We start from the raw sequence: 24,617 nt of genomic DNA on the forward strand, positions 1-24,617 counted from the left end.
AGAATAGGTGGACTGACTGAAATACACTGCTGAGGGGAGCAGCGGGCAAGACAGGAGAGGTCTGCTGCACCATGTGGGTAGCTCCCTGGCCTGGGATGGAAGTCATGCTGCAGAGGCTGCAGACAGCTTCATAGGTTGCGTCTTAACCCCTTGCGCCACCAGGGAGGCCCTCAGGACATATATTTTAATATACTTGCCCTTTCTCTACTACTCAGAGATGTACTTCCACAATTTTATATTGTCATTTCACGTATTTATCTTGAGAAATGTTTCCAAAAGGGGACAGATTTTCTTTCTTTCTTTTTGAATTTTTTCACAGGAAGATGAGCTCTGCAGGTACCGGCTCTGCAATTCTATCTCTGAGTTCCTGCTCTGCCACTTACTTGCTGTGGGTCCTGAAAGAAGCTACTAACCTGTCTGAGCAACTTAATTTACAAGTTGGAGATAATAAGAGTAATCATTTTAAGGTTTCATTCTGAGATTTAGAAGGTAGTTCAAGTATAGATAGAGGCTTCACTTATTTCCTGAAAAGTAAGCAGTTAATGTTTCTCTCTACTAGTTCTTGTATTTATTTATAATAAAATACCAAATTTATTTTTCTAGATAGCCTCATTTCTAGTGCTAAAATGTCCTGATATGTTTTTCCTTCCATTTCCCTCAGTCTTCCCAAACAGCAATTATATACTTGGTAGTTTCACTTTGATGTTTGAAAACCATCCATTTATCCCAGTGAAGTAATAAATTCTGTGAACAGAAGAAAATTAGCAAAGGATTAAAGTATCGCCTTTTGATGCAGTGGACTTCGGCTGAGATGGGGTACAATATAAAGGGGAGTTCAAATGCTTGAATAACTCTCCAAGAGATTGTACCCAATCTCCTTTCTGAGAAGCTACCAGCACAGTGAAGTTTTAGAACAATTTTGTGGACAGGAGGAACTAGGAACTATTCCCCGTGCATTTTCAAGGTTCCCCTCAGGCTCAGACACTGAGGCCTTCCAGCAATAGAAGCTAGAGGGCTCAAGCTGTAGCCCACATTTCATGCCACATGGCAGAGTGAGGCTTTTTTCCAGGAGCAGTGCACTGTTAGCATATATGCAACATTAATAAATTCCTATCTCAAATGTGCAGAAAGCAAGCACAAAGAGAAAAGCAAGCTTGTCCTTGCACTGCACCATTCCAGGTCTAGGTTAAGAAGGTACAACTTTCAGGGCTGCTAGTACAAGGGTCCCAATTCAAACCTTCAGTCCCTGCCTCCATTAAAATTTAAAACCAGATTCGACCCATCACGGAGTGGCACCAGAGGATTGCAATTTCATCCAGCATGATTTTTATTAGCCTTGCAATTTCTTAATGGGCTCCCCTGAGGGCTGGCTGGTAGAATCCTGCACTACCAGTCCGGATTTGCTACAGGCAGCTTAATAAACATGGCATCTGCCCGCAACAATTGTCATAACATTGGACCAGGGTGCAGAAGGCAAAGCTAAAGGTTAACAAAACCACTGCTCAGGTGGCAGGGAGGTGAGTGGGGAGAATACTGGAAATTGTGATGGAAGGAAAAGGTTGCTCTCTGGGTCTGCAGTTCCTGCAGCCTGGCCAGAGTTCCCAGGAGCAAGCAGGCAGTCCGCTGCCTCTTGTAATCAGTGAGTTTTACAGGGCTCATCAGTGTCACCGCTCCTGACATCTCATTATGCACAGAGGTGGAAGTGGACAGGTACGGAACACTAGAACTTTTCCTTTTCTTATTATTTCTGTGGCGCACCATGAAGCTGGGAGTTAATTAAGTCCTGTGGGACAGACAATCAGTGTCTTTTTTGCTAGGTTAAATTACATTATATACAGAAGCAAAAAAAAGAGAAGAAAAAAATAATCCCTCTGCTCTTTCCTGGTTAATTCAGTACATTAGAAATACGATGATTCTGAACTGGAAGCTGAAGTTCCTCAGCATGCAAGGGTTCTAATGAAGTCATGTGATGAATTCACAAGAGAGCTCCTTCCTTAGAGGATCTCAAAGCACTTTTAAGAACACTTCTTAAAGAATCTCTTGCCTCTACTCTGAGAGTTGATTGGCAAAGGAGAGTCAATTCCATATTACAGGGAGGCAAAGACCTCAACCAGACTGGATGAGCAAACTTCCTAAGGTTGTAATATCGTAGACTGAGAAGACCCCCCAAAGGTAACACAGAATCAGAGAATGTGGGAGTAGAACTTTTCCTTTAAAGTGAGCTAACTCGGGCCTCCCCGGTGGCGCAGCAGTTGAGCGCTGGGTTGCAAAGCTGCCCGCAGCCTCTGCAGTGCCGTTTCGATCCCCGGCCACCGGGCGAGGGTCCCACATGGCACACAGACCTCTCCTGCTGCCCGCCGCTCCCCTCAGCAGTGTACTTTGTCAGTCTGCCTGTTCTGCTGTACGCTCTATCTCTGGTGAATTCTCTCACCCTCCCGCTTTTCTATTCCCAGTGCTTGTATAAATAAATAAATGAATCTTAAAAATAAAAAAAGTGAGCTAACTCAATTTCCCCACGGGTCCTACAATAGGCGACACATAGCAGACAAAAGTAAGATTCTTCTGACCAAAAAATTTGAGAAAGATTGAGTCAATGGAGTAAAACTACCTTTTTTCCTGCAGGGATCACCAGTGTTTAATGCTGAGTTTGAGGCATTTTCAGAATTTATTAGATCACAAACTGTTTGGTTTGAATGAACTAATGGTTCATTCTTCATTAACAATTGTCCATAGAACTCACATTAGGAAATGCTAGCTCAGTCCAATGCCTTACTAAATGAAAAAACTGAGGTCACCTGGGGGTCCTTTATACACCTTCAGAATGCCCATTCTCAACTCTACTTCTGCTCCAGCTGTCAGGCCTCACTTCCTTACACTCCTGCCTCAGAGGACAGCACAGCCCTTCATCTTGTATCAGAGCTCCCAGAGAGCAGCAGCTACACGTGTTAGGACTAAGCTGGCGTCAGGTCACTTCAGCCAGACTAGCATTTCTGACTCTGATATAAACAGTAAGGGATATTTCATGAGACAAAGTGGTAGCTATGAAATTTATAAAGGCTCTAAAAGCTCTACATTTCCTCCTGGAGGAGGAAATCCACAGTCCTTAGTTTGACACTCACTACTGCTCAACCCTTGTTTCCAATTCCTTCTTCCCTGATTACGTCAAACCTTACACTCCAGCCAAATGCAATTACTTACATATAAACCATGTTTTCCCATCTCTGTGACTCTGTGATACTGGCCTCCTCACTACCATAACTTTGTCCCTTGTCTCCTCTTATCCTTATTATCCTGATAAATTTAAGCCCAAATAAAACGACACTCCCTCAAGGAAATTTCCAAGTGATGATTTTTTACCCAAAAGACTTCTTGGCCTTTGTGGATTTTCCACAGTAAATAAAAATACCTTTATTATCACATCTTGCTTATAGTATGGTTATTGGACTTTTATTATCTCCTCTATTAAATAGTACCTTCTATAAAGTTGGAGCTTATTCATCTACAGAGTAAACACAATCCTTTCAAAGTTGAGTTCACAATTTTATCCAAGCCTTTCATAATTGTAGCCTCCTGTCATCTCTCAATGCAACCATCTGAAAATCCCATTCAGGGACGAATATAATGGTGAGCACCTTCTGAGTGATCTGTAAATAATATTTGGGAAAAATGGTAATTTTATTTTCCTGGTGCAGGATTACCATGCCCTCTCTGCTGGTCGTGTTGCTCCATTAGTTGAATGGCTTAGTAAAGACATCGGGGAGTGTCCTTCAAATGCATATCAATCAGTGCCAGGCAGAAATAGAACAAAATATATTTGCTTCTGCTTGGCTGTGCATACTTTTCCCCTCTGGGAAGGGAAAAACGTAAAATGGTAATATTTTTGAGTGGCTATTCTGGAACTGTGAGCCCCAAAAGTTAAGGTCCTTGCTTTTGACATTGATTCATGGGGGATACTGGTCAGTGGACTCTGTCTATGTTTACTCCACTTTGAAGATATATGTATTATACAGGGACACCAGGACTGTAACTAATATTTGAAAGTATCTGAAAAGACACATTATGAGAAATGTATACCACTATAGACCATGTCTTTCTCTAGATCGCTCTTTTCTTTATTACTAGAGAAAAGTTGTCTCTCATAGAATTGAAGGAAGCACCATCTCTGTTGGGAGCCGTTCATCCTTAGAAATAACTGCTGTCACTTTGAATCAGGAAGATGAACACAAGAAACACATAACTGATGTTAGGTCCTACAAGTTACTAAGGTTTATGTGTTTTTGCGTAGTCATTATGCTTTCTTATTTTCTTGTTTAGTTAATTGTTTGTTTGTTCAAAAAAAAAAAAAAAATAACACTCCACTATTGAATTCTGAGGGAGATCTACCAAACTTTCTTTCATTTTTACTTGGCCATATTCATTAAACATAGAGGGTGCCTTGTTTTCATCCTTATCAAAATTCCACACAACAGAAATGCCTTCAGTTATCAAAAGAGTGAGGAGGATCAGAAAAAGAAACTTTAGTTTAGAACCATAATGAGAAAAGTGAGGTCATTGTGGTGAAGAGCTGATTCACCCCAAGGCTCAAGGGTTATCAACAGCACCAAGATTTTCTTTCTAGGCATCACTGCTCTCCTATTGTTACCCAGACACTTGGGGTGGGATCAAGTCTATTCATAGTGAACACTAATTGGCCAAAAGCAGTCAGCAAAACCTGTCTAAGCACAATGGTCATGTAACTCAATTTGGACAAATGAGCCATGACAAGACATTTGGGGGGGCTTCTGGGAAAGAAATATCCTCCTTCTAAGAATATGCCCATAGAAGACTCGCATTTCCACACAATGTGAACAGGGAATCAAGTAGTCCTGTGGCCACAGGAAAGGTAGCCTTAGGTAAAATCAACTGTGTAGAAGGCAGGGCAGAGACTTCTCTGAATAAGAATGAGATGAAAGAAAACATCTCATTCATGAGCACTGAACTGCTGGATCAAACCATGGTTATGATTCCATGACTCCAGAGCCTGCCCATTATTTGAGCAATTCAACATTTAAATCTATTTGAGTTGTGCTTTTTCCTTGTGATTAACGTCTTCATAACACAATTTTTGAAAAGTAAAATTTGAAGAGAGAAATGAGAGCATGAGTGCATGGGAAAATACCTATAAATAGATTATGTACAGTTAGAGATATGGATATAAATTATATCTATAAATATATCCTCTATTTGAACATATTCTATGTATGCATAATATTCCACAGTGATCCTTAGAGGAAATAAACAGAGACTTAGCAAAGGCTGAAGTGCCAGAAATAGCCGTATCTCCTCACAAACTCCCACAGTTTACAACAACACTGCAAAAGAAGGTGATTAATTTCTCAGCAGTAGAAAATTCCACAGAAGATCTTCAGGGCATAAGGACTGTGGGTGAGAATGGCAGCACACCAACACTGAAGGAGGGGGAAATTGGGAATCCAAAGTATAGAAAGAGGATGATTTAATCTTCACTAAATCTACTCAACCCATAATTCCTACCTGACAGGCCCATATCATAGTCCAGATTGTCAGACCTGACAGTAACAACATAAACCAGGTGATTACTCCAAGTGATTTCACAGAGAAGAATTAAAAACTCCAGTGGAATGCAGCAGGCCTGCCAAAAGGCTAAGGTTAAAGATTGTGCCATTAGTCACTATCTAGGACTGGCCAGATTAAGTGCAGTAACAAACAACCCCAAATTCTCACAGGCATGACACAATAATGTCCCTATCTTACTGATACAGTTCTACTAAAAATGTTGGCAATACCTCAGGGTAGAAGAACTATCCTTTATAAGTTGACCCCATGATCTGGGCAATTTAATCATCAAGGCAAAGGAACAGAGAAGGCTAAAAAGTTGAGCCCTAGACATTAAATGTTTCTACCCACATTCTAAGCAAGTCATACAAATCATGACTTCAGTGGGGTAGAGAAGCGCAAATCTCCCTTATTCTCAAAATAGATGAGAAATGGATATTGGAGAGGGCTATCACAGAGGGAATATTTCTCTTTGTTAAAAACAGTTGTTTTAGAAAATTTGTTGAATATCCAATCTTAGGAGGGTATAAAAACTTCTTTGGAAGTAAGGAAATTCTTCCTAATGATTCTTTCTGGGTCTTACCTACATCTCCCATCTAGAGGAGAACCTGAAGAAAGTAACACTGTGATTATCAGACCTTACGATCTTCCATACCCTGATTTTCCAGATGTTCATTTGGAAAATCAATAAAATCAAGAATTGCCTTTCCTGTAGTTTGTTTTATTTGCTTATTATTGCATAAGTTCCTCAAAGTAGTTTATTACCTCGTAAGATGTCCATTTCCACACATGTCCTTCCTCCCTCATTTAGAAAAGATACTTTTCCTTCATTTTGGGCTTGCTGAGATGATCCCCTGGTTTATATTTTATGAAAAAGTTTCCCATATCCATGCATTCTTCCAGTGTCTTGCATTTATGTTGGTTTCATTGATAAGGACAGCCAAAGAGATGCCTGGAGCCAATGTGTGTGTAAGACATTCCTCCATCAACATGGCTACTAGTAACCCATAATCAGCTAATTTTAGCCAAAGACAACAAGTTGTCAAAGCAACCAGTTGTCAAAGCAACCCAAGAAGATAGCAACTAAATGAGCCATCAAGTGTAGTAGGGCCTATCTACCTTCTATTGATCTGCCTGATGATAACAGTTTAGTCCCCTCAAAGCTAGAACAAACTAGGAGAAAAAGAAACAGTCCAAAAATTATACAGGGAAGTCTATGCTTGAGACAACCATTGTATAGACTCCGTAACAATTCCTCTCAATCCACCCATAAAATAATACCATAAAACCACCTCCAAATAAAAGTTTGTACCAAAAATCAGTTCAATATTCTCTTAATTTTACCCAATACCCCTGTATCTCTCCATCTGGTTCCCCTTCTCTTCTCTAAAACAACCTTCCTGAGAAAAGAGAATTCTTTCTCTCTGAGCTGAATGTTCAGTTTGATGAAGTCAGTTTCCATAACACTTCCAATGTTTCAACAACCACATTCTCCCTCATCCAAAATGAGACATCCTTGCTATTCACTTTTACCTAAATCTCTTCACCCTCGGGGCTCCAGCTGCCACTGCAGCTATCTAGTCCAAGTTCCCCATGCTCTTCTCACAAATATATGCATTTTAGGGGCAGCTGCTTTGGCTCCTCAATGAAAGAGCAGACCTCAACCCAGTGGTACTAACAGCAAGGACCTTGGAGAGGAAAATGAGTGCTAAGCAAACAAGATTTAAAAGAGGACATCACTTGGGAGAAAATCCAAGTTTTCCAAATTAGCTGAATTGCCTGCTGTAATTCAAGACTGAGATAGAAATGTTCTGTGTATCAGACTCAAAACTGCTCACATTTCATAACTTTAGCAAAATGCAAAATGTTTAACATATCTAATTAGAAAACATACATCCAAATACTTACAAAATATTGCTCTATGCCCCAACACAAACACAGCCAGACTAATACCATCTCCAATCACACACACACACACACACACGAATGACATAGTTTCTTTTTTTTTTAAAGATTTATTTACAGGGCCTCCCTGGTGGCGCAGGGGGTTAAGACAAAACTTATGAAGCTATCCGCAGCCACTGCAGCACAAGTTCAATACCCAGCCAGGGAGGTGACCAATATGGTGCAACAGACCTCTCCTGACTCGCCTGCTATTCCCCTCAGCAGTGTTTTTCAGTCAGTCTGCCTGTTCTGTTCCCCATTCTGTCTCTGGTGAATCCTCTCACCCTGCCCCCATACCTCTGGCATGTACCCCAGTTCTTGTATACATAAATAAATCTTTAAAAAAAAAAAAAAAGATTGTGCCATTAGTCACTACCTAGGACTGGCCAGATTAAAAAAAAAAAAAAGATTTATTTATGTATGCATACAAGAGCTGGGGTACAGGCCAGAGGTGTGGGGGGGTGAGAGGATTCACCAGAGACAGAGTGCGAAACAGAACAGGCAGACTGAATGAAATACACTGCTGAGGGGAGCAGTGGGCAAGACAGGACAGGTCTGCTACACCATGTGTTTAGCTTCCTGGCCGGGGATCAAACTCATGCTGCAGTGGCTGCAGATAGCTTCATAGGTTGCATCTTAACCCCTTGCACCACCAGGGAGGCCCGACATATTTTCTGAAACCCATTCAACTACAATCTGAGTTCCTTTATACCTGGGAAGAGAACCTACTTATAACAGGGTGGTCTTAATTCTCAAGCTACAGAGAAATGACAATTACTATAATGTCTCCAGGAAAAAGTGAGCTCACATGAAGATTTAAGAATACTAATAATTTAATATTCATATCTCATAGTTTTCACATTCCATTGGAAAGAGTTCTATATAATCCTTCCATGTCACAGATGGGGAAACTAAGACATGAAATTGTAAAACTGCATTGCCCAAGGTCATCAATGAGTCAGCAAACAAACTAGCTTGAACATTTCTGGCTCTTCATTCACCAAGCCTCACTGCCCCTACAGAATGCAAGAACCCTAACATCGAGTCATCCTACTACCCAAAGCAATTTCCTAGCACTCATCCTTATCTGCAAGCTAGCTAAGTCTCATATTTGGAGAGACTTGGAAGAAATTTGATCATTACATTCCCACAGTCAGACCCAAAAGGAGCCCACATATTTCTGCACGATATTAGATTTCACTGAGAAAATTCCACACAGTATTTATTTAGAACAGGATGGTTTCAATTTATGAAGTTGTACTTCAGAAGGAAATAATCATGTCATCTCCCAATGGGAATGCCCTTGGCCTCCATTAATATAGTCATTTATGCAGGACTAATAAAACTTGCTATTTTCCACTAAAAACAGAAAGTATATTATTTTAAGATAAAAGTTAAGTACAGCTTCCTACCTGTTCATCAAAAGATGTGATACACACACTTACATACACACACACAATGGAATACTACTTAGCTATGAAAAAGATGAACTCTTGTCATTTTGACAACATGGAAGCACCCTGATGGTTATCATGCTAAGTGAAATAAGTCAAAGACAATGCGTGATTTCACTGATAAGTGGAACACAAAGATACAATGCAAACAAATAAGCAAAGCAAAACAAAACACATTCTCAGACATAGAGAACAGATTGAGGCTGGGGGATAAAACACGAAAAGGGGGTCAACAGTATGGTGTTAGACAAAAACTAGCCTATTAATAGTAAGAACAATATAGTGTATACAGCTGTTGAATTATAATAGTGTATATCTGATAACTACATAACATTATCTCAAGAGAAATTCATTTTTAAAAAATGGAAAAAAAGTTAAAAGGATCAGCCTCAAATCAGGTTTTATTCCATAACCCAGAGTCATAACTACTATATCATAGTGCTTTTATAAGATTTTGGGGTCCTACCTCCTAATACACCTTTTTTGTATTGTTTTTATTGGGATAACATTGGTTTACAACACTGAATATTATTTAGAGGTGTAAGTTCACACCTCTCCAGATGTACATTACTATACCACACCTACCACCTACTCTGCTTTTTCTTCAGATCATATAAACCTTCTACCTTATACTAATATATTTTTTTATGCACTGTGTTCCTCTCTCCAAAGGCTGGAAGTCAGGCAGTACTAGCCTTAATCAATTGAAAGGTTAAGCGACTCCACACACATGAAGTCAGACAGGGACGTTGCTAGCACTAGAAACCAGGCCCAGGAGTCCTATTCACTGTGTATCCTATTTGTCTCTGCTACTTGCCTAATTGTCTTAAGAAGGTAAAACCTCTTTCAGATGCAAACCCATCTGCTTCTCAACTCCCCCTGCCCTCTCAGTAGGCAGCCGGTATAGATTAGGATTCTCATTTCACAGAAAATTCAGGCACAGAGACACCAAGTTTTTTCTAGGTCAGGGGAAAAGGTTGAACCCCTACATGTTAGGTGCCTGATCTAACAACCAGTTCAGTTCTGCTTTTAACAGCACCTCCCCTCCCTACCCCCCAGGCACACAGCCCTGCAGATACACACTGAATAAAAGGTGATTTGAGGGGCTTCCCCGGTGGCGCAAGAGTTTAAGATGCAGCACTATGAAGCATTCCGCAGCTACAGCAGCACAAGTTTGATCCCAGGCCAGGGAGGTGACCCACATGGCGCACAGACCTCTCCTGACTTGCCCGCTGCTCCCCTTAGCGCTGTGTTTCAGTCAATCTGCCTGCTCTGTCTCTGGTGAATCCTCTCACTCCCCACACCTCTGGCCTGTACCTCAGTTCTTGTATGCATAAATAAATCTTTTTTTAAAAAAAGGTGGTTTGAAAGGAAGGAAAAGAGGGAGAGATGAGAAGGAAAATGAAGGAAGGAAAGAGAAGGGGGACATAAGGAGGAGGAGAGGGAAGAAGAAAGGATAAAAGTGAAAAAATGTCTTGGATTTCAAAAAAAGGGACAAAACTAATTAGGAAATGGAAAATAGTTTCATATTAGTCCTTAACCACCTATACACATTACAAAGAAAATGAAACTCACCACATTGCTGTATTGCAGCAATTTTCTAGGAGACTGTTTTTAAACAAAAGGTAGCGATTAAATTAAAAGGTGGAGTTTTGCTTCTTGAGCAGCTACCCATGCATTGAAGAGTCCAAGTGAGTTTAAAATATAAATATTTCAAGAATAAATAGTAGTGATGTAACCTGCCAACCACAGCAGTGTGTGAGGGCTATTTGGAGTCACTAGAATAATTATGGGGCAAAAGACCTGAGAAGCCTTGGTGCTGTCAGACCAAGATGCACACTTGAAGGGCTGGGTTTTAATCCAAGCATCTTTCACTTCAGCCATAGCCCTAAGGATAGTGAGTATGCACGTAAGGAAGGACCTGTGATTCTGTGCTGTCCAACCACGATGCTTGTGTGCAAAGTTCCTTTCTCTCCCTACTTGTGATCTATATACCAGCTGCCTGCATTGACTTACAGATCACTCCTTAAACCTCACAAAATCTGGATTTTCTCCCTGCCAATACTATCTATAGACTCAAATGTTACTAAGGGTCTCCTGATCACAGGATCTTTTGTATACAAAAGGTATCACCTGAGCATACCGTCCTTCAATCTCTCCCTCCCTTGGGCGACATGACGCTGAAGCAAGAGTTTTCAAATATATTTTTAGAAAAAAAATCCTTTCAAATGGGATCTAACCTATAATTCCCATTGATTAACATGGCTTTATAGTAAGACTTGAAATCAGGCAGTGTAAGTCATCAAAGTTTATTTTGCTCTTTTTCAAGGTAATTTTGGCTGTACATAGTACTTCCATGATTTTTTTTTTTAATCAGCATGGAAATTTCTACCAAAAAACAAGTCCAAAAACCTGTTGGGATGCTTTATTGGAATTGCATTGACTCTAAATATTTATTGGAACTGACATCTTAACTTTATAATGTTAACATCTTAACCTTATTAAAAACTTCAATAATGGATCTTTTATGTTTCCTCTGATTTGGATTCATTAAGCTTCTCAGATCTATGGGTTGTGGTTTTCATCAAATCTTGGACAAGTTTAGCCATTAGTTCATTAAGTATTTTTTCTGTCCTCCTACCTCTACCTCCTTTTCTATACCTCCTTCCTACATAAGCATTCCTGAACTCCAATCTCTGATTGTTCCACCCAATGAGACTGCTACTCTGTTTGGATTCGGTTTCCCTGTGCTGTGCTTGGAATAGTGCCCCAGACAGAAAGCCACTCTCCTTGTGTGTTTCCCTTCTCCCAAGGATCACAGCCTTGTTCTGTCTGTTATCCAATGCCTTAAATATGTTTTGACTAGTTTATATTTGTGTATGGACAGAGGGTATGTCTGAAACTCATTATCTTCTCATGGCCAAAACCAGAAGCCTATCCATTCACATTTAAGAGCAGTGAAGTAAAAAGCTGTGGAAGTGGAACTTCACAAGGCTTCCAAATGTCAAACTCTTTGGTTCTTTACCCTGGTTTAATCTCTTCAGAAAAGTGTCCTCTAATGTCCTTTCTGGAAGTAGAATTTAGGTTTCCAGGACTCTAACATTGAACAGATGGGCCTCCCTGGTGGCACAGGAGTTAAAAACAGCGTTATCAAGTTACTGCCAGCCACTGCAGCACGAGTTTGATCCCCAGGCTGCCAGGGAGCAGCCCACATGGTGCAGCAGACCTCTCCTGTCTCACCTGCTGCTCCCCTCAGCAGTGTATTTCAGTAGATCTGCCTGTTCTGCTCCCCACTCTCTCTGGTGAATCCTCTCACTTCCCACACCTCTGGCTTACACCCCAGTTCTTGTATGCATAAGTAAATAAATCTTTAAAAAAAATAAAATAAAAATGAGCAGAGAATTTAGTGGGGGAGAGAGGAAGGAGGTTTACCTATCTTTAAGGAGAAAGCAAACCATCTACTCATCCTCCAGACTTCAATTGGATTCTCCATCCCCACCTCCCATATGCTTTGATATCAAACATCAATTAATATCTTGCTAATTCAATTTATCCAGAAATTATACCTCTGCTTCCTGAGGGGAGGGGTAAAATAATCATCTGGTTGGGGATCTAGCTATTCTTTGTAGAAGATTTCAAACAAGTCCCTTCTTTCAGCATCATGCCTCATGTATATTTTCTGGTTTCCTAAATTTCTCTAAATCCAAAGATTTTCTAGGTCTTTGTGGAGCAAATTGCCTTGCTTTTTATCTAAATTTCCCTTTTCAGGAACTTAATTTTGACTATCTTTTTCACTGAGTCATTTTCTATTCTCACATTTATTGTCCTTCACATAATGTGGCTTGTGTTACAAATGCCTTTTTATTTCACCTAAGAGGGGGCTTGTGCCTCTATAGCTTATTGTCCTTCTATTATCCACTAGAAAAAAGAAATTCCTACTTCTATTTGGTTAAGAATCAATTCTTAATTACATTAAACTTCATAGCAACATTTTTAACATGTTTTTTACTCTTTGGGGGGATTCTTTGTTCATGGGGTTTGTAGCCCATATTATCTTTATTCCTGATTCATTTTACAGTTTTCCAGAGTACATCATGTTTCAGAGAGTGCACAAGAGTGATAAAATTTCTAAATTTTGTATAGCATATATTATTTTGTTCTTACTTCAAGTAGTATTTGACTAGGTATGGGATTCTAAGTTTATAATTAATTCCCATACAGAATTTCAAGAGCAAAGTTTAAGTTTTATTTTTCTGCTGATATAGCAGATCAGATGTTCAGAGAAACCTCTTCAAGTTATCATAATTGAAATTGCTAGGTAAAACATCTGGATGGGTGGAGTGAATGCAAAGGAATTCCTTGGGGGCAGAACAAAGAGAACATTGCCTCCCCTGTCTTTTCTTCCTTCTCTGGATCTGTCCCAGACCTCCAGTGGCTGAGTTCAACATGCGCCCTAAAATCCACAATGAACCAAACCCATCCCCTGTCTCCAGGCAAATAACTCCCATTGGCTCTATGAGCTGTTCTTAAGACTTCATCTTGAGGGCCACAAACCCAACCACTCCAGTACATAGAAACAGAGAAAAAGGGAGGGAGAGGACAGGAAATGTCCACCTCCACCGAAAGTTCTCCCCAACCATCCTCTCGTTAATTACCAGGATCTCAAGACTCTTAGGCTTGGATTTCCTCCCAGAGTTCCACTGACAAGTCAAACTACACTCTTCCCTTTTTTCCTCCAAACTTGTTTGAACTGTGTTTATTCTGCTGTGGCTTCTCTACCCATCTGACCCAATCTACCATTTGTTCTGTAGAGATCCCTCAAAACCTTATTGTCTTTTCCAGCAAGCTTTTGATTTTTTTCCTTCTGGTAATACCCTTTCTCCTATTTCTATGTATCACAGTGATACATAATAGGGATAATCAATGTCCTTCTGAAGGAAAGAAATGCACAGATACTAAAAGGAAAAGATGACCATGGTGTATTCATTCATTTATAAATCCATTCATCCATTCAATAACTTCTAATAAGACCTGATATATACAGTGGTGGCAAAGTTCCTCTTTTCAAGGAGCTTGTATGCTAGAGTGCCAATATATTTAATACAAGCAGAAGAAAAATGTAAATAGTCGAGTCAGAACATCTTTGTGTGCAAATTAGGTCTATTACTATATGTGTGTGTATTTCCTTCCAGATATATCTTCAGGGGGTCGTACTGGAGAAGTAACCGAAGAGAAGGTTTGTTTTAACTGTATTTACTTGCCTTTATTATTCATTAATACAATTGATCCAGGCTCTATTCTGGGTGCTTGAGATACACTAGTGAACAAAGTAGGCAAACATTCATGGCGCTTGGAGATCATATTTTAGCAAGAAAATTCAGATAGTAAACATAATAAACTAGGACCTTATGTAGTCTATTAGCAGGTGATAATGACTATGGAAAAACAGAAGAAAGAAATTGCAAGTATGGCATGTGAAGTAGGCAGCTCTGGGTTGAACTTTTAAATAGGTTAGTAAGGGTAGTAAGGGTAGTCTTCACTGAGCAAGTAACATTTTAGCCAAAAGTTAAAGTGGAGGGTTGTTCTGGCAAGGGGAGGGGAGCAAGTATTGTAAACAGAAGGAAGAACAAATGCAAAGATTTCAGTGGGAGCAAACCTGGCACTTTCCAGGAACGGCAAGGAGCTGTGGACAGAGGAGCCTGGAACAAAATAGGTAAAAGGTGAGAAAAGAGAGCAGGGAAGTCTAGGAGGATTTGAGGGAGGGTGCCGTGCAGAGGAAGGCCCATTAGGCAAATAAGAGAATTTTTTGAGAGACAATTTAGGAAACATTGGAAGGTTTTTGAGGAGAATAGTAAAATTATTTGACATATATTGAAATGAACCATTGGAAGGGACTCTGTTAGAATAGACTGAAGGGAGGGAAGTGAAGCAGGCAGACTGGCTGGGTGGGCATTGTAGTAATCAGAAGAAGATGATGGTGCTGGTGGTAGCCATAGACTTGCTACAAGTGGTCAGATTAGAAGGTACAGTCAACAGAATTTCATGATAGATCTAATGTGGGATTAGCAAGCTCAAGGATTCTTCCATGGCCTGAACTGTGAAAGAGATAGAGCTGCCATCAACTCAAGACTACAGTGGTAGGGTGAGGAGGGAGCAGTGGAGATCAGAAGTTCAATTTAGAATCTGTTAGATTTGAGATGTCATTTTGATAATCAATTGAAGATATTGGTAGGCAATGAGGTTCGGGAATCTGGAATTTCAGGAGAGATTTCTAGGCTGGAAATCAGGACTCTGGGAGTCCTGAGCATGGATGGATTGATGTGTATGGGGGTGGGGAGGGATAGAAATTTGAATAGATCTCTTTGGAAAGTCAGAACATGATTTTCCTGCCAAAGATGTTTACCTTTTCCTAACTTGGAATACTTTAACACAAGTTACCCAGGGTTAACTACCATGTGGGTTCCCTCTTCTCCATTCCTCCTGGTTCTCCCTGGTTGAGACGCTCCTGCCTCCCCAGCTACCAAATCAATGTGACTTAACCACACCTGTAATCATGCAGTGACTGCTCAAGGACATGCCACCTGCTGAACCACCTGCCATCACCAGCCCAGCCCAGTCTACCTTCCCCTTCACCGAGCCATGCCCTTTGCACTATTCCTATGGGTTCTTGCCTCAGAGCATTGAGCAAAGTGGCTTATCCACCAGGAACACTTCTCCTCTGCTCCCCTGATTGCCTCTCAACCAGGCCCAATTTTCTAGACAGGAAATGAACAATGCCTACTTACCTTATATGACTGCCCCCATCTGAACAGAAGCTTTGATCCCCTATTCTATAGCACAGGGAAGAATATGGCATGGGTCACATTTCCCAAAGTGAGGGCAGCAGGGCAGATGTCAGCCCCAAAAGAAATGTTGGGGATAAAGAGTTCCATGAACAAACAGGGTCAGGCATACACCACTCCTCTGCCTTCCCTCAGAAATATGCTTTATCAAGTCACAAATTGAATGCTCTCAGAAGTCTTTTGGTAAGAAAGAATACACAACTCAGAACTTTGTTTAATCCATATTTTACAAATGAATTGACTTCAGAGCCCCTTTCTCACAGAATACCCATTACCGTCTGTGGAACTGATATTGCAAGGTTCTCTACTTGGAGTTGGAGACCTGAATTCTAATCCCAAGGAAGCACCTCTCAGTGCTGGTTTTCTCCAAGCCTGGGCCAAATAAAGCAACTGTATAGCCTAACAGGGGAGGTGTCATTGTACGCAGGCCCAAGAAGGGAAATCATACATCCCAACTTCTATAGGGCAACCAAACACCCGAAGTCTGGAGCTTCCTAGACTGGAGTTTACTATCACAGCCAAGAAGGTTTTGACAAATATGTCTCTCTGGTTTCTAAAGATTACATGACTCACTTCCCCACAAAGACTTAAGGCCGCATGGGTTATGATGCTAATTACTAGCTGAGTGACTGTGACTAAGTCACCTCTCTTCATGGACCTCAGCCAACTATTCTCTCGAACGAGGGGGCTAGTGCAGATGGTGTCTAGCATTCCATCCAACCATCATGATTGGCCACATGTCCTTCTTTGAACTTTACCTATGTCCACACATGCCCACTCTCCTTCCTATCCCTTAAAGGTGATCTCTTTCCATATTATTTGTATTAATTTTTTTCTATCCATCAGGGCATAGCACAGGACCTTAAACATGCTTAGAGTTCCAATAAATACATGTTATAGAAATATTTAAAGATGGCCGAGGCATTTAAGCACCCTCAAAATTTCAAAATTAGGCCATGATCTGGTCAAAGCAGTGAACAGTGTAGAGAAAAATTCTACATCACTTTCTGGCACTACCACTAGCAAACTAGCCCTGTCAATAAGAGCTCCCATTGGATGTTTCCTGTGTGTGAAGTGCAGTTGTCCATGGCTCACGTTTGAATCCTCACATCCACCCTGTCTAGTGCTCTATTATTATCCCCACTTTACAGATGAGAAAATTGGAGTCACAGAGGTGCTAAGTAACTTGCCTCAAATCCCCAGGTTGGCAAGTGATGTCTTCAGACCCCAGCAGGCTAACTTTACAGCCCATGCATAATCACTGTGCTAACCTGCCCTTCTCCCTCTCACCAGCTTGTGCTCCTGTGAGCATCCCAACCACCCCAGGTTAATACCCAGGTGGAAACTGAGGACCAGAAAGGCTTAAAGATTTTTGAGTGTCCCACAACTGTAGTCAGACCACAGGTCTCTCTCCACAATACAAACTGACTTAGCAGTCTACCTCGCTACCATAAACTTTTGGGATGCCCCCAACAGACAACTCTGAGTAGCTAATGCTGATGCAGAGACTGTTGTGCTGGAGACGAAGAATCAAAAATTGAAAATGAGGGCCTCTCTGGTGGTGCAAGGGGTTAAGACACAGCAATTCATGAAGCTATCCACAGCCACTGCAGCATGAGTTCAATTCCCGGCCAGGGAGCTGACCCACATGGCGCAGCAGACCTCTCCTAACTCGCCCGCTGCTCCCCTCAGCAGTGTATTTCATTATCTCTACCTGTTCTGTTCCCCACTCTGTCTCTGGTGAATCCTCTCACCCCCACATCTCTGGCCTGTACCCCAGTTCTTATATGCATAAGTAAATAAATCTTTTTTAAAAATTGAAAATGAATTGAATGGAAGAGTCAAATTTGGGGAATACAATGAAGCAAGAAGTGACCACTCTGGCAACCACAGGAAGAGAAGACACAAAGGCATGAGAATCCTAGATAGGTGACAGGATGGACAGGAAGATCCCAGCAGGAGTTTAGGAAGGACAGAGAAGAGTTTCAAAAAGGCAGAAAAATCACATAATTTGTAATTGCAGGCATTTTCGACACTAATCATAAATTATAGAAAAATACACATTCCACAGCCAGAGAGTATAGTTTGACCTTGGGAGATTTAACTGAAGCAGCCAACACTCATGAGAATCAGCTATGGCATGTGGCACATAATAGGCACTCAATAAATGTTTGTTCCAAATAAAAGAGACAAAAGAAAGGAAAATCGGAGAATTGCTTTCATAAAGAGAAAGGCACCTAAGGGAGTAGGTGCTCAATAAATATTATTTTTTATCTGTGTACCATGAGAAGCCTGGGGAGTTGTAAAAGATTATCTGATATATTTCCAAAGAGCCCTTAGCTTCTGATTTCAATTCTCAAAAATTCCCTAGGGAAGCTGTGGAATCCCTCATGGGGGACTTTTAGAACACATTCTTAGCAGAGCCATGTGGAGGGAGTGGTTTAGATGATTTTAAAACAGATGAATTGAGGTAGCGAGGCTAGACCAAAGGACCGGCAGTCGTTTTCACTTCTAATTTCCAAGGAATCCCCTCTGAAGCATGTCTCTGTCTGTGGGGAGATAACCGATGGACAAGCCAGCATTGCCATCCCACCAACTGAGGATGGCTGAGTGATTTGGACACCTTCCAAGAGGCCCTGGCTAAAATGTAGGCCATTTATTTCATGATGAAATAAGCCCCAGAGAGCCCCCATCAAACATGTACGCAGAAAGCAGGACAAAATGCGGAGGAGATTATCTGTTCAGAATTTGCTTTAAAAGAGCCCAGGCAGCACTCATTTATTTTTGAGAAAATATATGATTAACCATAGTTAACTATGAATTCAGATGTTGTGCATTAGACCAGCTCCTCAAAGTTTGAGAGCATTTAATATTATATATCGCTGCCATTTGGACTAAATTGTTTTTTTAATGTACACAATATTACAAATTTAATTTGAGCTGTTTGAATCAGTCTGTAAAAAAAATTTGATTATACCTGAGTGTTCTGGCCCCAGCTTTTCCGTATCTCAGTAATCTTGGCGGTAATTGGCTGATTAGGCGTCTCACACTCTATCTTTGCCTCAGTTTCCATGGTAATGTTACAGGAGCTATTATAGATGAGAACTTCATCTCTTTCCACTTTAGGGCTGAAACGAGAGGGGAGGTTAAATGGGGTGTCATCAATCTTAATGAAATGCAATTATTTTTACTCTTATTAATCATTGCAAGCCATTAGCTTGTGGCAACTACAGGCCACCATTTGTCAAATTTTGCAAATTTCTGTAATTTTGTTTCCATTCTTTTATTGTTTATTTGTTTTCCCTTTATCTGCACACCCTGCAATGAAAATGTACATGGTAAATATCTTTCACTGAGGCTTCTCTTTTCCAAATCTATTAGGAACATTAGCAAACGCGTCTCCATGCCCAACTTAACAAGCCATGCGCAGACAATATTTCCAGTTCCAAAAATGGAAGCAAATATGGGGAGAGGTCTTTTTTTTTTTCTTTTCCCTTTCCCTCTTCCTGTTCTTACTCACACTTAGTGTTGGGGGAGTGAATTCCCTGGATCCCCCCAGGGCAGATGGAGAAATTGGAAAACCCACACAACTGGCTAACTGGTCCCTAATTCCAACTGTGAAAAAATGAGCTCATTTAGGCTTTCAATTCCCTCTCCCCAGCTGATGGCAATGAGGCTCTGTTGCTAGCAGTGGAACATTAACTTAGTAAATTAATTAAACTTACTTAACAGCCCAGACTAAGGAGATTCGATATATGTGCCAGTTATACTACCAGCCACTCGCTTTAAAAGTCCTCTTGCTTTAAGGGGAGAAGCCAGACTGGATTTAAAATGAAAAACAGCAGTGTAGCATTACAGAAAGGCTAAAAATATGCAATGGAGAGGAGGTGAGAGTGTGGAATATTGCTGGGTATTGTCCCCAACAGGTGTGATATTTATTCAAGAATAATCCTGGCTTTAGGCATTGTTGCAACTAACTCAAAGATTATTAGTAATAATAATGCAGGATATCTTATACTTTCCAACAGTTTCATATGTATGATCTCATTTCACCTGTAAATTAGGTAGAGGCATGAAAAATGTAACCCAAAGAGGTCAGGGGATTTGCATTATAAGAGACACATTCAAAGTGGCAACTCCCAGACTAGAACCCAGGTGCCCTGTCTCCTAGAGCAATGCGCTCACATTTTAAGATGCTGATCAAACATCAGCCATGAAAAGTAGCAGGTCCATGGGAAGACCAGAAAGGATGGTAGAATGGGCAAAGGGCCACTGCTTCAGAAGCTATAAATTATAAGCCACTACAACATCTTTTTTAAAATCAATGTCAAAATGGCTTCTCCAATAATTTGCTAGAAATACTGAGCAGGGTAACTATCTCCTCTGACTACTTCATGTTAAAATATTTCCTGCTCCACATCTACCCGACATGGGACTTCCATATCCATTCTCCTCTAGACCTACTATGTGGAGATTGTCAGTACTTTAACATCATGCCACCCAGCACTAAAGGCACAGAATTTGGGGTGATCCCTTTACTGAGCCCTATATCCATGGCACCTAATACAGTGTGTGTTCTGTAGCCCCCATGCATAAGTTAAGATGGTGGAGAACTTCAAGTCTCAGAATCAGATTTCCCCATCTGAGTTTGGTATACTGACTTTGAGAAACAGGCCAGTTAGATTGGATCCCCCAAGCAGATATTTACCATCTTTATAACATTGTGAGGACATGAGTCTCAAGTTTTGGTTACCATATTTATAAAATGGAGTTACCAATTCATCAAGTACCTATTTGATGGAGTTGTTTAGTGAATGGAGGGAAATGAAGTCTACAAAACATTTTACACAGATCCTAGTACACAAGTATCCAAAAAAGAAAATTCTTGTTATAAATTTTTGAGATCGTGGTGTTGGTGGTACTACTGTTAAAATGTAAAAGTGAGGATGTGCATTCATTACCATTAATGTCTTGTCACTGCTGTGGACCATTTGTTCAAATACATTTTGAATATGGAGATTGGGATGGAGCCACAAACCCACTTAGCTGAGCCACCAACCAGGGAGTTGACAAAACCATAGGATAAATACAGCATTTGCTCTGGAGCGTCAGTTGTACTCAAAGATTCAAAAAGAGAACAGCAAAGTAATTTAACTTTTAAATGAAAATACAATATTTAGGGAAACATGGAAATGCAATGGGATAGGATGTCACATGCACAAGGGGTTTTCAAATAAAACATCTAACTTTAAAGCAACAGCGTCAGACCACATTGGATTTTGCAAATTTGGGGGGTAGGGGTTCGGTAATAGCTGAAGATGCTATCTCTATATTTCCGTCATAAATTGCTTATAAATCCATAAGAAAGGAAATGAGGCTCACTTACCCCACCATCATAGTTCTTGTGACTCAGACCCCAAAGAGTTATTTCCATTTCTGTAGGCTACCAACCATCTGATTAATAATTCATTCTAGAATTTGGTCAGACTTAGTTTTCTAAGTGTCTAGCATTCCCCCTTTTCCCTTTTATAGGCAAGTGGGAGAATATGTACCCATCACTTCCCTCTGCTGTGCACTCCCTCCTCACATTCATCACCTTGAAGGCTCCTTATCCTAGCAGCAAAGCTTTACACTCGGTCAATCAATGGGTGACGTGGGATATAGGAGGAAAGGATGCCAGCAATTCCTTTACAATTTTTCTTAGGCCTGGGCTCCAAACTTCCTAAGGAGCCCTCTGCCCTGTCTCGACTCCTCACCAACGAAGTATAAAATGGGGGGAGTTTCTCTGCCCACCTTCTGTTTGCACTGTCTTCCCTCATCCTATTCCCTTGTTCTGAAAGAGTTAAAACACTTTGTTAGCTTAGATGTTTTTTTCAGGCTTTAGTTCATATTTCTTTTGGTGGTTGTCCCTGATTATCTCAGTGGAGATTTTTTTCATTAAAAAGCCATCATCAAAATTACCAGAGACACCAGGATTCAAGAATAGACTAACATTTACAGAATTTCAAAGTTTCCTAATAGCTGTTATTCCTTGTATTCTTCCACAACAATCCTATGAATTAAGTAGTACAAGTGGCCAGATTTATTAAATGTAAATACATAAATGTAAATATACCTATCTATAAAGAGATAGATACAAATAATATAAATGAGCACATAGGCACACAAATTTTTATTTTGAGGAAATGTGCTAAAAATTTTTGGTCCAAACGGTAGCAAAGACAGCTCTGGAACCTAAGATTCCTGATTCTCAACCTATTGCTCTTCCTGTTGGTCTCATCATATCCAAAAGCAAGCAGATAATTCTATATGCACTACCTAGGGCAGGCAATTAAATTACTGCAGGCATTTGCTCCCCACCCTTAGCTTGGAATTGTTTCTCATGGCCCTGCAATCTTATTTAACCTGCATAGCTCAGTCAAGGCTTTCATGGCTGATACAGGCAGCATGACATTGTGCAAAGTCCAGTGTGAGTAAGTCAGAAGTCCACCCGACCATATCATGACTTCATGATGTCACTTTGGAAAGTTACTAATCTACACTTAGAATAGAATCCAAACATCTTCAAGACTTTACATACCTCCCTAAGCTCATCTAAAGCCATATTCCTTCCTTCTTACTTTATTCCTGCCCCACTGGCCTCTGCATTTCATAAAACTTGATGGGTCCTTTGCATTTTCTCACTCTCCATAACTACAACTTCTTCCTGTTATCTCAGCATGTAAGATAATTCTGCAGAGAAACCTTCCCTAAGCACCTTGTCTAAAGTGTCCCCACAAAATTCCTGAACCCTATCACACTATGAGATTGACTTGTTAATTTCCTGGCTTCTTCTTCTACCCTCAAGGGCACAGACTTCACTTTTTTTTTAACCATGGAGTCACCAACTACTGGCAAAGTAGCTAGAACACAGTAGGTATTTGACAAGTATCAGATGAACAGATGGTAGGATGCATGGATGGAGAGGTGGACAAATTGGGCATATTTTTACCACTTATATACATATCTACCTTTGCAAGTGACATAAATTCCATAGTGGTAGGAGCTGTCAGGAGGATAAGCATTTCATAGAAATGGGTTCTTTGTAAATATCCTGCAAAGTAGTTTTCTGGATTCATGAGCACAATGTTATAAATAACTAAGGTAAGTAATTCAGCATATGATGTCCTTTAATATCCCTCATAGAATTTATAGTGTATTTTTCTATTTATTAAATTATTATGTATTCACTAAAAACATACATGAATATTTGATGAAGAAAAGTGATTAGTACCCTGGCCACCAAAGACAGGCACTATTAACGCTTAAAAAAATCTACACACAGAGCCTCCCTGATGGCACAGGGGTTAAAGACAGTGCTATCAAGCTATTGCCAGCCACTGTAGCACAAGCTCGATCCCAGGCCAGGGAGCTGACCAACATGGCACAGCAGCAGACATCTTCTGCCTTGCCTGCTGCTCCCCTCAGCAGAAAATTTCATTAGATCTTCCTGCTCTGCTCCCCCACTCTGTCTCTGGTGAATCCTCTCACCACCCGCACCTCTGGCTCACACCCCAGTTCTTGCATGCATAAATAAATAAATCTTTGAAAAAAAAAGTCTATACACATATATATTATATACAACCAGGATTTCATTCACATGCTGTTTCGTGTCCTTCACTGCCCAATATATTATAAAAATCTCCTTCTTTGGTTAAATATTCTATCATGATTTTTAAAGTCTCCTCAATATGATATTATTTGTTACATTCATTATTACTAAACACTGATTTCAAATATTATGTTATTACATCTAAAATATTAAATCTGTTTTTAATAAATGTTACATATTTCTAACTGCTTAATATAAAACACTAGCAATAAAACTGCTCGATCACAAAGTGTGCAGAATTAGAAGATTACTAGTGCATATTGCCAATTGTCCTCTAAAGACTGCACTAATTTCCTTCACACAAGAACAGTTCTGATTCCCCCCTACCCTAATCAACACTAACTATAAACTTTGTTTAAATCTCAGGGCATTTTTATTTTAATTCTTATTCAAGAAATCACATGTACTTTTCCTAATGCAATATTCTAAATATTGCAATTTTGGATAGCAATTTTGAGATGCTCTTAACAGATAAGAACCTAACTTTTTAAGGGGTCTGAGACTTGGTAGCTTCAGTTACCTTCTGGAGTGAAGGACACCGGAGAACTCCGAAGGGAAAGTTACAGAGATCTAGATAAAGTCCTGCATTTCATAGAGTCTTAAATTGGAAATTTCCAGAGTCCCACACCAGTGATTCTGAAACCTAGTCTCACCTGAGTACAACCAATTTCTATGCCATCAAAGTGGGGTTTGGCATGCCCTTCTAGAAAGCAAGCATCCAAGGATGCTCTGGCTGCCTCTGGTAGCAAATTCATACTCAAGCAAGGACATCAAAAAGGCAGACAAAAGATGAAAAAAGCTGCTTATCACTTTCATTCTGGGTAATTAGTTTTGTTTAGTTTATTTTTCAGTGGGAAAATAGGCCTTCATTAAGTAATCAGATGTAGCCATTCTATCTGGATAAGAAATACAGAATGATTAGCCCCGAAATATCACACTGATCAGAAAATAGCTGCTTGCAGAAATTAAGGCCATCCAAGTCATCAACATGGTCACACTTTTTTTTTATTTGTTTACAGAAGGAGGTCTTACCTGCAACATTGTGGTATTTATTTGCTTGCTTTTTAAGTTCAAAAAAGCCCTTATAAGCTTATGGCTTCTAAGTCCTAGATCTACAGTAATTCCGCATGTGCATCCCCCCACCCGCTTTTG

General features: G+C 40.3%; 1 protein-coding gene across 3 annotated transcripts in view; it reads right to left on the reverse strand.

Moving 5' to 3' along the window:
• The window catches only part of PKHD1 (PKHD1 ciliary IPT domain containing fibrocystin/polyductin), a 445,188-nt gene that overhangs the window by 342,787 nt on the left and 77,784 nt on the right, over window positions 1–24,617 (reverse strand). For all 3 annotated transcript variants that reach the window (XM_054698860.1, XM_037519857.2, XM_054698859.1), the window contains exon 36: window positions 18,792–18,942. In XM_054698860.1, coding sequence (XP_054554835.1) covers window positions 18,792–18,942 — 151 coding nt within the window. The remainder of the gene's footprint in view (window positions 1–18,791; window positions 18,943–24,617) is intronic.

The sequence above is a fragment of the Talpa occidentalis genome, unplaced genomic scaffold (genome assembly GCF_014898055.3).
Source record: "Talpa occidentalis isolate TD23 unplaced genomic scaffold, MPIMG_talOcc4v2.1 talOcc4.2, whole genome shotgun sequence".
Lineage (NCBI taxonomy): Eukaryota > Metazoa > Chordata > Mammalia > Eulipotyphla > Talpidae > Talpa > Talpa occidentalis.